The 16,221-nt window shown below is 44.2% G+C and overlaps 1 protein-coding gene across 2 annotated transcripts in view; it reads left to right on the forward strand.

Moving 5' to 3' along the window:
* The window catches only part of LOC149001333 (homogentisate prenyltransferase), a 59,302-nt gene extending 43,553 nt beyond the window's left edge, over nucleotides 1–15,749 (forward strand). Inside the window, exon 10 of one of the 2 annotated variants that reach the window (XM_089137305.1) lies at nucleotides 14,895–15,749. In XM_089137305.1, coding sequence (XP_088993431.1) covers nucleotides 14,895–14,969 — 75 coding nt within the window. In that variant the 3' untranslated portion in view covers nucleotides 14,970–15,749. The remainder of the gene's footprint in view (nucleotides 1–14,894) is intronic. The other variant, XM_089137307.1, reaches the window with a different exon arrangement.
* Nucleotides 15,750–16,221: the final 472 nt, after the last annotated feature.

The following is a 16,221-nucleotide window of genomic DNA, read 5'->3' on the forward strand; positions in this document are numbered from 1 at the left end:
CTGGGAGATTAAGAAAGTACTATGCTGGTAACCAGAGCTTTGATTTGTTTGATGTGGATTGGCAGGTATTTGGGAATACTAGGAAGTAATATTACAGATAAGATTCAGGGAACCTATTTATCTAATTAGGAGACTTAAGGAAGGATAAAAAGATTTGAAAAGGATCTCCATATAGTCTTTACTGACCTAGAAAAAGCTTATAACAAGTAGTTGAGAAGTGTTGGAAATAAATATGTGGACATATTTAAAGATATGTATGATGGTGCAATGATAAGAACTGCGGACGGCCAAGGTATTAAATTCCCAATTACAAGTGGGTTACATCAAGATCAATGTAAAGCCCTTGGTTGTACTTACCATGGATGATTTAACTAGAGACATTCAAGATGAGGTTCCTTTAAGTGTATGCTTATAGCTGATGAAATAAATCATTTTGTTGGATGAGACAAAAGCAAGGATGAATGCCAAGTTAGCAAAAGTTATGGAAATCAGTCTTGGAATCTTAAAAAATTTACAGTAAATAGAATGAATACGGAGCCTATGGTGTGTAACTTTGGTTAAACTAGAATTAAAATAGGATATGTGAGGTGCATCTGGAGTGTTGTATGATTGGTGTATTCATTTAAAAGTAAGTAAAATTTGTTCACAATGTGATGCGGAATGTGGGTAGTTACGAAGCATCTTATAGACAAACTGACTGTGGTAGAGACAAGAGTATATTTAGATGGATGAGTGGCAAATCCAAGAAGGATAAAGTAAGGAATAATCATATTAGAGCTGGTTTGTGAGTAACTCCGATATATGATAAACTACAAGAAGGTCTTTGAGGAGGCAAGATCATGTTCAACAGAGTCCTTTGGATACTCCAACACGAAGCAATGTTTGATTGAGATTGAGGGAATTAAAAGAGCCAGGAGCAGACATAAAATGACCTTATGAGAATGGTGTGGAAAGGCATTGATATGGAGAGTTTATGATCCGACCGGGTTCATACCTGGTCCGACCCTCGACCCCGGTCGAGACGGAGAAAACCGAATCGCTCCCAAGCGAACCGGATCCGGAAGATGGCTTGCTGAAGAAGAAAGCTTATTCGGCTGCAAGCGTGCCCTAATCTTACTTATGGATTAGGGTAATCACCCTAATGATGGCAGACTCAAACTGACGGCTGCGGATAATCATTATCGAGGGGATAACCATCGCATAACCTAAAGGTTATCTCAGGAATCCTCTACTAGCCCAAACTAGTAGAAGTCTATCGCTCAACGGATCTAACTGATAAGATCCAACGACTACCCGAAGAAGGCTCAAGTGCATCCAACGAAGGAGATTCGAAGGTACACTCTTTATAAACCTCACTACAATATAAGGTGAGGGACGGATCAATCGATCAAAAAGAATACTATCTGAGACTCAGGTTCAGATACAGACTGATAGACCTAAACTATCCGCGATCTGCTATCTAGATCACCTTTCCCGTTTCTTCATTCATTAGCTCGTGCTTCTAGCAGAGCCGTTTGTGATTAAGTTCATCAATCGACTTAGCCTTCGGAGGTGGACTCCCGACCCCAGCCGGTCGGGCCACATCCGACGCTTTCGTTTGCGAGACATCACGTGGAGATCCAAGGGCTGAGCAGATTTTGGTCGCATCATTTGGCGCCGTCTGTGGGAAACAACTTGAAAAGCCATGGTGACTAGATCAGCAGCCGCCGCACAACGCAATTCCGGTGTTCGAGATACTGGAGTGAATAATCCAGATATTCCCAGAAAGCCAAAATCCTATCGAAGTGGATGATGGCCAGGGAGGACGTAATCCTCCTCCCCGATACAATCCAAGATCAATTGGATCAGGAAAAGATTCAACTCTTGGAGGTGAGCCAAGCACTCCGCATGCTCACCGGACGAGTGGTTTTACCACAAGAGCCCGATCAACGCGATTCAAGGAGACGTGCATTGCCACGTGACCGAGAGAATGGCTGAAGACCGGAATGTTGATCGGAATTTCCGTGAAGGAGACCGAGGACTTCGGAGGATCGATGATCAACCGAGGCGAGGCGATCGGTTCGACAGACCGCAAGAGAGTACAACCGATTCAAATACAAGGTTGGATACGTGGGTAAGAACTCACTCACCCACCGTCGAAGAACCGTTCGTGATGATCGAGCGATTCGTGACGAGAGGAATGCTCTCGGGAAGGACGGGCTGTTCGTGATGATCGAGTAGCACGGGATGATCGTGTTAATCGAGGTCGTGATCATATTGTTGAAGATCACCCGACCCAGATTGGTCAAGAATTGGCCAACATCAATGAGAAATTAGGGCAATTGGCTAAGGGAAGAATAATCGAGGATATTTACTCGGTCATTCGGAAGACTCCTTTGCTCGAGCCAATTGCGGGATATCGGTTTCCCCATAACTTCCGTTTGCCTACCTTCTCAACATTCGATGGCTCCGGAGATCCAACAGCTCACATCGGCTATTACCAACTGACCAGTGGCGGTTTCGTGTAATTCGATGAAATTTTTTTGTGGTTTTTGGTTCATCTCTAACCGGAGAAGCACAAAAGTGGTTTTCTAACCTCCCCTCCGGAAGGATCGTAAACTTTGACGAATTGGCGCGCCAATTCATAGGGCGATTCCAGAGTGGGATACGAGTCAAGAAAACGGAAGAAACCTTGTTTATGTCAAACAAGGAAAGAGCGAATCGATTAGAGAGTTTCGAAAAGATTCAACAAAGTGACGATGGAGATAGAAAACTTGGATGAACAAGTAGCCGTAACCGCTTTATTCACAGGGACTCACTAATCGGAAACTCCCCGGAGTTATTACTACAAGATATACCTACGACTTATGCCGAGTTGGTACAGAGATGCCGAAGCAGGCTGAAGTCATGGAGATTCTAGATGCGCGCCAAGGAGATAATAAAGTCTCCAATAAGGAACAAAAGGCTCCTGAGCGAAGCGAAGCCAAGGAAAAATGTTCGCGATCGGGTTGGAAAATCCCGGCCTTGGCGCCAAAGATCCCCGGTAAAAGTGAGTACACTCCATTGAATGCTCCTCGGGCTGATATTTTGAATATCCTCAAAAGAAAAAATATTTTAAAGTGGCCGCCTAAAATTCTTTTGAAACCCGGAGAGCAGCAGGATCGGGAAAAGTATTGCCGATTCCACAAGGACTATGGTCATTATACTAATGATTGTCGTCATCTCGAAGGCGGATATTGAGAGATTGATATCTCGGGGACATCTGTCAGTTTTGTTAGCGAGGAGAAGGGAGGAGCCACGTGGGCCACGTGCGGCTGCTCCAAAGAGGGATCGTTCGGTTAGTTCAGAACGATCGAGGGAGGCCCCGAAGTCTAAAAAAGGCAAGGAGGTGATTGAAGCTGCTACTCGGTCACCGATCCTTACCATCTTCGGGGGACCAGAGCCCGAATCATTCCGGAGTCTAAAAACCAAATCCAAATTTGTTGGAGCCGGAGAGAGGCGTGGAGCGGAAGAGGCTGAATGGTGAAGATTCTATCACCTTTAGCGAGGAAGACGAAAGAGACGTTTGTTTACCTCATGATGATGCTATAGTCATCAAGGTAGAGATTGCACGGCGGGAAGTGCATAGAGTTTTGATTGATACAGTGGTCTGCAACTGACCTAATTTCCTACGAAGTGTATCAAAAATTGAAGGTGGATCAGGACTTGATGAAACCTTCATCTACACACCTATATGGCTTTGCAGGGTCATCTGCAGTGGCGGAAGGATCGGTTCAGTTGGATCTATCCATTGGAAGTTTTCCTAAGGAAACAACTGTCCGAATCAATTTTTTGGTGGTTTGAGAACTACCAGCCTATAATATGATTCTCGGGCGACCATCTTTATCCAAGATAGGTGCTATTGTTTCGACAAAACACTCGAAGATAAAATTCCCGATCGATATGGGAATTGGTCAAGTCTCCTCTCGACCGGAAGATCTCTCAGCAGTGTTATGTTGCCTATTTAAAAGACAAGGAGGGTCCGAGGAAGGTTACTGCCCTCCCCATAGAAGTTCGAGATGATCGGGAAGAGACAGAGATGCAAAGGCCCGAACCAGTGGAGGAAACTGGAGCAAATCCAACTGTGTACCGAAGATGAGAAAAAGATTACTTATATCGGGTCTGAACAGCTGGAAGAGTTTAAAGATGAGTTGAAGTTTTTTCTTCAACGGAATAAGGATGTATTCGCATGGTCTGCTGAGGACATGCCGGGGATCGATCGGGCCATTGTAGAGCACAAACTCTGGATAGACCCTAAGGCGAAACCAAGGATACGTAAAAGAAGAAATTTCTCTATTGAAAAGTATGAAGCCGTTCGGAGCGAAGTGGAAAAACTTAAGAATTCTGGTTTCATAGAACCAATCGAGTGCCCAACTTGGTTGGCCAACGTGGTGATGGTGAAAAAGGCGAATGGGAAGTGGAGGATGTGTACAGACTACACAGATCTAAACAAAGCTTGCCCAAAAGATTGCTACCCGTTGCCTCGGATTGACCTCTTGATAGATGCGATCTGCAGGATATGAAACTTTAAGTTTCATGGATGCCTACTCAGGGTATAATCAGATCCTTATGAATAAGGAGGATGAGAAGTATACGGCTTTCATGATCGATGGTGAGAGCTATTATTACAAGGTCATGCCTTTTGGCCTAAAGAATGCAGGAGCAACATATCGGAGGGCCGTCAACAAGATTTTCAAAGAGCCGATAGGAAAGAATGTTGAAGCTTATGTTGACGACATGCTAGTGAAAAGCTTTACAAAAGCAAATCATATTGCAGATTTGATCGAGGTTTTCTCAAGACTACGGAAGCATCAAATGAAGTTAAACCCGGGAAAAATGTGCCTTTGGAGTCTCCTCGGGCAAATTTTTGGGTTTCATGGTATCACGAGGGGAATTGAGGCTAATCCCGCCAAAATACAAGCTCGATTGATATGGAGGCTCCCAAAACCATTCGGGATGTACAATGTTTGACGAGGGAGAGTTGTTGCTTTAAATCGATTTATCTCCAAGTCCTGGAGAAAAATGTTTGCCTTTCTTCAAGGCACTTAAAGACCCGAAGGGCGAGTAAGGAAGCAAAGTGGATCGAGGAGTGCCGGAAAGCTTTCGAGGAATTAAAAGAAGCACTTGGACAACCACCGATCCCGTCCGAGGCCAGAGAAGGGGGAAATATTACAGCTATATCTAGCGATGTCCCTTTCGGCGGTCGGTGCAGCAGTACTTGTTCGGGAGAAAGATAAGAAACAGTGGCCGATTTACTATGTAAGCCACGTGTTGCTAGATGCGGAGACGAGATATTCGCAGATTGAGAAGCGTGCTCTGGCTCTCATGATGGCCACCAAGAAGCTAAGGCCATATTTTCGAGCTTATCCAATTGAGGTATTTACAACTTTTCCTCTTAGTAAAGTTCTTAACAAACCCGATTTGTCCGGAAGGATGGTATCCCGGTCGGTTGAGCTCAACGAGTTCCAAGTGAGCTTTAAGCCCGTAACCGCAATCAAGGCTCGGGCATTAGCCGACTTTGTAGTAGAAACTACCGCACCAGTGGAGCCCACCATTGAAGATCCCATTATACCAACCACTTGGGAGGTATATGTGGATGGTTCGAGTAATAAAGATGGAGCAAAGCGCTGGAATTCTATTAAAAAGTCCAGCAGGATTTATTATTCGATATGCTTTGAGATTCGCATTTGATGCAAGTAATAACGAAGCGGAATATGAGGCCTCGATAGCGGGACTTCGGTTGTCAAAAGCATTAGCTATTGCAGATGTTACTATTTATAGTGACTCTCACCTTATAGTCAACCAAGTCCAGGGGAGTATGGCATTAAAGAACCACGCTTGCAAAAATATCGGGAGATAGTGCAGGCATTTCAAAACCAATTTCGGAATTTGAAGATATCTCGATTTCGAGGAATGAAAATTCAGATGGCGGATGAGCTATCCCGACTAGCCAATGCCGGGGAAAAGAATCTAGACCCTTCGGTCTACATTGAAGAGATAACTTTTCCAAGTTATCATGAGAAAGAAATTTCTTATATTGAAGCGAACGTTCTTTGGATGGATCCAATAATCGAATATCTAAAGGATGACAAATTACCCGAGGATCCAAGAGAGGCAAGGTTGATCAAGATTCGATCAGCTAGATTTGTCATTCGGAATGGGAGACTATACAAAAGATCTTATGCTGGACCCCTTATGAGATGTATAGGCCCCGAAGGAGCAAAATCAGCTTTGGCTGAAGTTCATGAAGGAATTTGTGGAGCTCACATGGGAGGCCGAGCCCCGGCCCACAAAATTCTAAGACTTGGGTTATATTGGCCTAAGATCCAAGAGGCTGCTATGGACTACGTTCGTCGATGTAGTAATTGTCAAATTCATGCTACAAGATCGAAGCGCCCGGCGGAAACTATGACTTCAATTCTAAATCCCATTCCCTTTGCAATGTGGGGAATTGATATCATGGGCAAATTCACCAAGGCATCAAAGCGGACGGGAATATCCGATAGTAGCAATTGATTACTTCACAAAATGGGTAGAAGCTGCAGACCGGCGACAATTATCGAGAAAAAGTGGAGAAATTTATGCTTGAATCAATCATATATCGCTTTGGAATTCCAAAGATTATTGTCATCGACCATGGTACTCGGTCGATCGTCCACAATTTGAGCAATTCTGTGGAACATATATGATCGAGCATCGTATGTCCTCGGTGGCATACCCCCAAAGCAATGGCCGGTAGAGGTTACTAACCGAACGCTACCGGAAGGAATAAAGAGAAGACTCGAAGCCGACAAAGCTTCTTGGGTCGAAGAACTACATAATGTACTGTGGGCTTATAGAACTACGGTTCGAACACCTACAGGAGAAACTCCATTCAAAGTTGGCATATGGATCCGAAGCATTGGCACCAGTGGAGATAATGGCGGGGACATTACGGGATCGTGAGTTCGAGGAAAAAGCAAATGAACAAGGACTGCTTGATAGTCTTGATTTGTTGGACGAAGTTCGCGCAAAGGCAATAGCACGAACTCAACATTATCAAAGAAGGATAGCGTCTCATTATAATACTCGAGTGAAGAATCGTCGGTACTTAGCCGGAGATTTGGTGTTGAGAAACACCCTAGCTTCCGACCCGCGTCACCAAAGAAAGTTGGACCCTTCCCGGGAAGGACCTTATATGGTTGTGAAACCGGTCGGTTCGAGAGCTTACAGATGAAGAACATCGATTCCCGTAAAGAGTTGGATCGTTCGTGGAATGCTAGGCATCTCAAAAAGTTTTATCCTTGAGGATGATTTCAATTTTGTTCGCGATGTAATCATTTTCAACTCAATCAATGCAATTTTTGGCTTTCAACAAACTATCTTTTGATTGGGGGGCATCATACACCACATTCAAGAACAAGATCCAACTATAAGGCATCGGATGAAAATTCGTATGGGTCCTTCAACACTTCAACACTTATGGAAATTTTTCGAACTTTCTTAAGTCGGGGCATCGGATGAAAATCCGAGTGAGTTCCTTTTGCAAGGCGTCGGTTTGAAACCCGAGTGAGTTCCTTCGAGACTTATTGAATTTTTGAATTATCCTTAAGTAAAGGCATCGGTTTAAAACCCGAGTGAGTTCCTTCTCAGACTTATTGTATTTCTCCGGAAATCCTTAAGTAAAGGCATCGGTTTAAAACCCGAGTGAGTTCCTTCTCGGACTTATTGTATTTCTCCGGAAATCCTTAAGTAAAGGCATCGGTTTAAAACCCGAGTGAGTTCCTTCTCGGACTTATTGTATTTCTCCGGAAATCCTTAAGTAAAGGCATTGTTTCGCACAACTAAGACCTAATACAACGGCGATTCAAGTGGCTAGCAAAGTTCAAGATAAAGTAATTTCTTATTTCTTCAAAAGATCCAAAGAGGCCAAGATCAAAACAATTACAAGAGCTGGATACAATCTTCGATCAAAGAAGAAAGTCATTACAGGTGACTGTTAACAAGTTATACAAGATCGACGCGACTTTGCTAGAACAAACATATGAGTCAACCATTGGTGGGGATACAAGGAAAAGAAGAGAAGAAATGAGGATTACAAAAATATTTCGGTATGCATAAAATCCTCCGCAATTTCATACTCTTTGTCCAGCTTGTCCAGGAGAAGAATGGTCCTCGACCAAACTTGCATTCAAGACAAGCTCGTCATAATTGACTTCTTCTAGCGGAGAATAAAAGAGAGAATCTTCCGGATATTGCATAATATCGGGATCGGAAGGTGGAGGATCAATCTTATCCTTGGTCCAATCGGGAGGAGGAATACCCGTGTCGGTAAATACTTCAGGATGGCAAACAAGACCGTAGGGAGTCGTATCAAAATGAGGATCTTTCCTTAATATTGATTCCCATACTTCGTTCTCACCATCCCGGACGCCGCAAGTTATAAGCATTCAAAGCATATCAACAAAGGGCTTACCGTGTAAATACTTGAAGACACAAGCCTCTGCGAACATCGGTTGGAAGGGATTCGGGCAAAGGAACGACAACTTGCCTTTCGTGTAACGTTTCGGATCCTTTGGCTCCCGACTTTCCAACTGTTCGCTCCAGCCGCCGGATCTTCTCCCCGGCATCATCCAAGTCCGACCGAAGACGACCAATCATCGAATTTTTTTTCTCCCCGCCACCTCCCAAGCTAGATTCGAAGGCGAGCAATCTCAACATCTTTAGCTTCGGAGATTTCCCGAAGCCTAGAAACTTCATTGCTCAACCTACTAAGTCTAGTAAATCGCTTCCACTTGGTTGTGGAAGTTACCAAGAAGACTCCCGCAAACAACTTCCGAGTTAGCGAGGAGCAGAAAAGTAATTTTTCAAAATCGGAGGATAATGAAGAAAGACTTACATCACCGGTGACTTCGTAAAGACTTCATCCGGAAGTTTGGAAAGAACTGCGTTCTCGAAGTCATTCGAGCAGCAAGCAGACACCATTCCAACGCTTTGTCAAACTCGTTTGACACTAATTCAAAGCGAAGGATGAGAAGGATGAACTACACCAAGAGAAGGATGAGCTTCATCACTTGTCACCCGACGGCGCTTCCTAGTGGCAAAATCCTCCAACTCGAAGGAGAGGAGGAGGATGCCAAACAAGCACTAGAGTTAGAAATAGGAGCAGCACCCGCCGGGACCACACCTTCATCGGACGCCAACATAGTTGCCTCGGATGCCCGAAGAGTCTCCTTCGGGGGTGCACCAACAGAGCTCACCAACAGAGCTCACCAAGCAAGACCATCGGCAACGGAGTGATCAAGATCTTCCCGGGAAAGACGAGCGATCACTTCGGGCAAAGGAGGCGCAGGGACGGCATCAATAGAAGCTGCGGGAATCGACTTGAAGATTCACCGCCAAAGCCGCCTTACGCTTGGAGGATTCACTAGCTGAAACCACCGCACCGGCCCCAACCACCACCGACGGAACGATTTTCTTGCAAGATTTTGCTCTGATAAAGTTCGGGTTGATCTTGGGAGCCACTATGCAAAACAACAAAAAAACCAGCCGTATCAAGATGTAAATAAACGACAAAGAATCAATGGGGAAACCCTAGTTTTCTACAGCTTCTGACAAACCAACAAACTAAACCCCAAGTATAACTATTGTGCAGTTTACTCAGGGGGGAAGTGGGGAAAGAGATGAGTAATCAAAAAACTCACTTGTTCAGAAGTGGATAGAGCTGTTGTTGGAGTACGAGGAATACGGAAGCAGGCCGAAGGACGAAAGGTTGCTTTGGCACTTTAGCAAATCTAACTTGCAGAAGTCAGGATAGATGGAGAGTACCCACGAAGGCTTTAAATAGCCTCAGGTATAAGACGACGGTTGAAGGCTAAGGACAACCGACGACCCAGATCGAAATGACGCTTCAAAATCCGCAAAAAGCAAGATCAACGGTCGAAGGGATGCCACATGGAAACATGTGGAAGCGAGCACCGATGCGAGAGATACCTCCAATCGTCGCACCGCCATTAAAATAATGGATGTATTTCCGATTCATTGGAAACAGTGAATGGTATACAAAAGTAGGAAAACGTTTGAACTTCGCAGAAGGGAAACGTGCGGACTTTGCAATAAATGAAGTAGTGGGGAAGATTAATGCATCTTCCCGAAACGCATCTTCACAATATTTCTACAAGATTATTATTCGGCGAGGAATGAAAAGTTAAGTGATAAGTTTTATCATTAATACTTTGATATTCAAGGCAAGATTTCGGCAGGAGACGGGGAAATTTAGAGGCCAACATGAAAAAAGAAATGTCTATTCATTAAATTGAGGGTAAATCTTTACAAAAGAACAACTCCCTAAGCCTTTTCTTCATTGTTGCCCGAGGGACCCCGGGTCGGGAGGACTTTTCTCGAGATCATGAGAAGAGCCTTCCTCAAGAGTGGCATCGGCTGAGTCCTTTACAAACAACAACTTGAGACTCGACTTGTGATTTCTCCTCCGGAAGTGCCGGCTCGTCATTCGGGTATGCCTCATATTGAGGGTCACCGGAAAAGGATCATCTTCTTCCCCGAGCCCATCCGGGAGATCCATACCAACTTTCCCGAAGACCTCTTGGTGGCATACCTCACGAAAAGGAGCAAGTGTCGAAGTCGGGGATCAATCCAAGGATTTGCTCCCAAACGTCGTTACGCCCCATGCGATAAGCTTGAAGGTTGTAGAGACCTAGCAACTCGGAGAAAGGTACGATGTTCGGGTATTTCCGAATGCACTCCTTCCGAAGCTCTAGCTTTATATGCTCGAAGCTTGCTAGGGATCGCCAACTTCGATGTTCTTCGAGCTCCCTACTTTTGATTTCAAGGTCTGTCACCAAACAACGTGGCAGCTGCCTTTTGCTTTCTCGGCCTCACGCTCGGCAAGCAAGTGACACGAATTTTCGAAGCCTCGAGGGCTTCCTTCGAGGGAGATCACTTCTTCCTCATGCTTTTTCTGCAGCTCCACGGTAGCTGCAGTCACTGGTCTATTTCGGAATTGGCTTTGGCCAATTTCTCTTCACAAGTTTGCAGCAAGGAGTCGGTGCGACCAACCCGGCTCAATGCTTCCATGTGTTGATAAAAGCTCAACACAAAGCATTCCCGGGAAGGCGGAAGATATCGGAAGAAGTCATAAGAAATTATGAAAACATAAGTAATCAAGAAGACCGGTACCTTGTAGATTGACTAACAAGGGAGGTGTCATCCAGGGCTTCAAACTCTTGGCGATCGAAGGAGCAAGACCGAGGGAGCTCCATTCGCAGCTTTCTCGGGATCCCGAGTAACCCCGTCGGTCATCTTCGGGGTCCACTGGGGGGTGAAGACCTCCTCACCATCCGTCGAAGCTTTGGATTTTTTATTGAAGGGAACATCAATTGTGTCATGCCTCCTCTTGGTTCGGGCGGAGGAAGAGACATTAGACCTCTCCACCATTGGTTTCTTCCCTTTACCCGAAGCATCAGCCTGTGCCCGATATTCCCGATACCCCTATAAGAGGGGTCGGGAGAGGGAAGAGAAGCCTCTTGATCTACGGTCAAGACCCCGGGCGATCGTTGCTCGGCTGTCACAACGGCCCTAGCGGCCTTCACCCATGAGCTTTCGGGGTTCATTTCGGGAGGCACCGCAAAGAAGAAGGACAAGAATCGGAATTCAAAACATATCACTTCGATCAAATCAAAGGATGATGGTTAGAAGCTCACAATGAGCCAAGCCCCAAGATTAAAGGATGGAGTTATACTCCACTTCATATCCATGTATCTCTTGATACCACGGAATGGATTTGATCTTCCCGATGGCCGCCTCGTCTTCTCCGGATAAGGGAAGGCCCCGGTTACTCTCGGACGAAGAAGTAAACCTCCTCCGGGTGGTTGGGAAGTTAAGATCCGATGGAGGCGCTCGACGAAAAAGTATCGTTCGCGCCATCTTTTGTGGTTAGAAGGGCAAGTTCCTTTGACAAGGATGCTGCCCCTCCAATCAAGTTCAGCCTTATTGCGTTTGGAAAGAAAGACCCATCCGGGAGGATGGGAGATAGAAAGAACATGAAAATGTACAAAAAGAGAAAGAGATGGCGTAATGCCAAGTTCAAAACACAAACCCAAGAAGCCGACGATGAGACGCCAGCTATTGGGGAGGAGCATTCCGGACAAATGTTTCAGTGATTCAAAATCATGCGGAGAACAAAGGATTAAAAAAGGGAAAGTGAACCCCGCTTTCCAAAGTGCATCTATATACAGAGAAAATTCACCCGAAAGGGATGAATCAACCCTCTCATCGGGGTGGGGAGCCCTAACTCGATATGAGGAAGGAAGATCAAAATCTTGGACAGCTGAAAGAAGGGTTTCCTCATTGTAAATGGAGGGAACAGAGCCATATCCACCATTGGACCCGGAGGTTTGAGGCTGCCTAGAAGACTCGACAATCTTGGAAGATCCAGACTCGAGAAGGACGGAGGAGAAGTTTCGGTTTTTCTTTCAAAACCTTTTTGAGAAACTTCAGCGAACTCCCCGCGGAGGACGGTTAGGGTTTTGTTATCACTATCCGACTGTTCGGGAGCAGGAGAAGTAAAAGCATCACCGCTATTACCAACATGGGGTACTAAAGAAGCCCTATCGTCCGCCATTACTCGTTTCAATAAACTACAAAAGGAAAAAGACCAAGAAACTTACCGATTCAAGTGAGACGGAAGTTTGAGAGCAGGAAGGCGCGAAGCGAACAACAAAGGTTCAAATTCCAAACAGGAAGAATGAAACCTACGAAGACAACGAACCGCTTTTAAAACTCCCGCACGAGTGTTCGGGAATCTGAACGATCAAGATTGAAAGAAGTTTTGAAAGTTTGAACTCACGAATCCGAAATAGGCGTTCGGAAACCGTCGCTTGGATGACGTGAGCCACGACAGATCAACTGCAACGAAATATGTGGCCTTACACTCACAACGCTCGAGGAAAAGTGACCACCGCATTAAATGTGATATGACATTTAATGAAGCACGCAGAGATCATCACCGACGACGAACCCGGTTAAAAACCAAGCCCTCGGGATCGACCGAACGCTTGGTCCGGGGGGGCTTGTGATATGGAGAGTTTATGATCAGACCGGGTTCATACCTGGTCCGACCCTCGACCCCGGTCGAGACGGAGAAAACCGAATCGCTCCCGAGCGAACCGGATCCGGAAGATGGCTTGCTGAAGAAGAAAGCTTATTCGGCTGCAAGCGTGCCCTAATCTTACTTATGGATTAGGGTAATCACCCTAATGATGGCAGACTCAAATTGACGGCTGCGGATAATCATTATCGAGGGGATAACCATCGCATAACCTAAAGGTTATCTCAGGAGTCCTCTACTAGCCCAAACTAGTAGAAGTCTATCGCTCAACGGATCTAACTGATAAGATCCAACGACTACCCGAAGAAGGCTCAAGTGCATCCAACGAAGGAGATTCGAAGGTACACTCTATATAAACCTCACTACAATACAAGGTGAGGGACGGATCAATCGATCAAAAAGAATACTATCTGAGACTCAGGTTCAGATACAGACTGATAGACCTAAACTATCCGCGATCTGCTATCTAGATCACCTTTCCCGTTTCTTCATTCATTAGCTATGTGCTTCTAGCAGAGCCGTTTGTGATTAAGTTCATCAACTGACTTAGCCTTCGGAGGTGGACTCCCGACCCCAGCGGTCGGGCCACATCTGACGCTTTCGTTTTGCAGGACATCACGTGGAGATCCAAGGGCTGAGCAGATTTTGGACGCATCAGGCATGCATAGCTTGTTGCATCAAATCTGACCTCGCTGGAGCTGATTCTATGGCAAGGATTCATGCCACCAGCACCATTCAAGACACTGTATCCTCTACAGATCCTCAGAAACAAGATCTTTTGAATTTAACATGGAAGAGTTGTTGGATAGAGTCAGAAGGTTGTAGAGCCACCATGTATTATCTCAGGATATGGAATTATGCCTAAGGGTTATCATATGGTACATCATTAAGTTCACTGCAGTCTTGTTAAGGAAATATTGTTCCCATTCATCTAAAAGGGAAAATACTTATTCCTATTGAAAGAGGATGAAAGGGTATGAACATGTAGTCAGAAATCAATGCTTTCCACATAGTATAATTTTACGGGTGAGGCCTCTGGAAGGTAGCAAAGTTCTGAATCTGTGGTTTATCATGATGGAAATAGTGGGTCCTTTTTAATGACCTTGCTGCAAATTGGTGAATGAATTTGATCATACTGCCAACCAAACACAGGTGATGTGATGTCTACAAAAAGGAAAGGCACCCTGCCTGCAAGTTGATATATTTTAAGAATGCTATTAGTGGGTTCTAAATATTACCATTTCCTTTTCCTATTAAAATGTAAATACATAAGGTACCTGAATTGGTCAAGATATCTCGTCCACACATGTGGATTAAGCATAAAATTTATTTGAAAATTTCTTGTTCCTCCTTGCTGGAACTTGTTAAAGTGTATATGACTGAGGTTAGATATGCCTAGAAACTCTATTTCTCAACTGCTAAGTGTCAAAGCATCAAGGGATCCCCTCACAGTTGGAAATGGCTTTCTGTGCATTGAACATGACAGTTAGGCTCTCATGGAATTGGAAGTGGGTGATTCAAGCTGACTCAGAACTAAATTTTAAAAGATCACTTTCTGAAATCCTGTCTGTGTGAGTAGCTTGCTGCCAAGCAAATGTTAAAAGATTTAAGTTTCAATATGTTAGCATATTTACAGGTCAATTTTGTAGATATTTTCCTGCTTGTACTTTGCATAAGTTGATTCTCCTAATATTCCTCTGGTTCTATGATTTTTATTCTTTGAGTTGACTGATCAATAGATATTAACTGTTGATGTAATTAACTTTTCCAGGATGCGATATCGGGGTTCTATCGGTTTATATGGAATTTATTCTATGTTGAGTATATCATTTTTCCTTTTATATAGACAAATAGCTTGAGTGTAGTCCTAGCAACATGCATTATTTGTACATATGCATGATTTTTGTAATGATTTAGTTGTATAGATAAATAAGATTTGAATTTTTGGAATGATGCTCCATCTGGATTTATTATAGTTGTGTTGGCCTTGTGCTGGTAAACCCACATCTGAGGGTTCCATATAAAGAGAGCAACCAAGGTTGCACAGTTCATCAGGATAAAGTGATGGGTGCTCTCATGTGAAGCTGCACTGTTCATACAGGTAGCATAGCTGCTTGCACACTGGCCCAAGTTACAGCTGGTTTCATGAGCATAGTAGATGACCATATCCATTATATGAGGTCTCTTGGGAGATCACTACATGGCTTGAAGTCGAAAACCATTGGCTTCAAACTGCTCATCCATGTATTAATAGGAGTCTGTAAACCTGCACATTAGGATCACAGTTGTTCTCATCTTCAAAAGGGAGAACAATAATAGTGCACCTAACCCTTGTGAAATACATCTGAGAAGATACTGTAGGGCTTGAAAGTGAAAAAAATGTCTGGTTAAAAAGTAATATTCAGGTCATAGTTACTCTCCAACCACATTGCACCTTGAAGCTTAACAAACCCAGAAGTGGCATTTATCCATTTTATTGGCCCAGTGTGATCCCAAATCAGCATTTCACAATTATGGTCATGGCTGTGACTGTCTTGCTCTGAGAGGTCCAAAACAGACTCAGGTATATCAGGATTTTTGGCCCAAGTACAAGATACCAATTTGACCAACTTCACAGCCCTAATTCCTGTCCAAGCTAACACAACCTCCAATCAAGAAGAAAGTAGTTCTTTTTGTTTGAATTCATAGGTTATGGATATGACTTCTGTTTTCATTTTTGTTGTTTGGTTAGCAAGGAAGAGAAAGAAAAAAGGGGGGGGGGGTCGAAGTGGTGTGGAATTGAAAATCAGAGAAAGAGGCACATAAACTCTTCATTGATTTTCATCATTACTTTTCTTCAATTTTCTTTCTCGTTTCTATCAATTTCTTGCCCATGAGACATCATACCCTTGAACATTTCTACACAACAATCACAGATCAGAATAGTCTCAGCCAAGAAGAATATATTAGGTCCACAGTGGCCATTTGGATAAGTTTGAAATGTGGGTAATGGAAGAAGTGTCAAACCCATTAAAAAGACAAGGGTTGTCCCACCAAGCAAAAAATCCTTAGACCAATACAGTTTGGGGGGGAGTTTGAGGCAGGAAAGCCATCACAAG

This window comes from Hakea prostrata, chromosome 10, assembly GCF_041222555.1.
Source record: "Hakea prostrata isolate BN-2017 chromosome 10, UWA_Hpros_2, whole genome shotgun sequence".
NCBI classification, from domain to species: Eukaryota; Viridiplantae; Streptophyta; class Magnoliopsida; order Proteales; family Proteaceae; genus Hakea; species Hakea prostrata.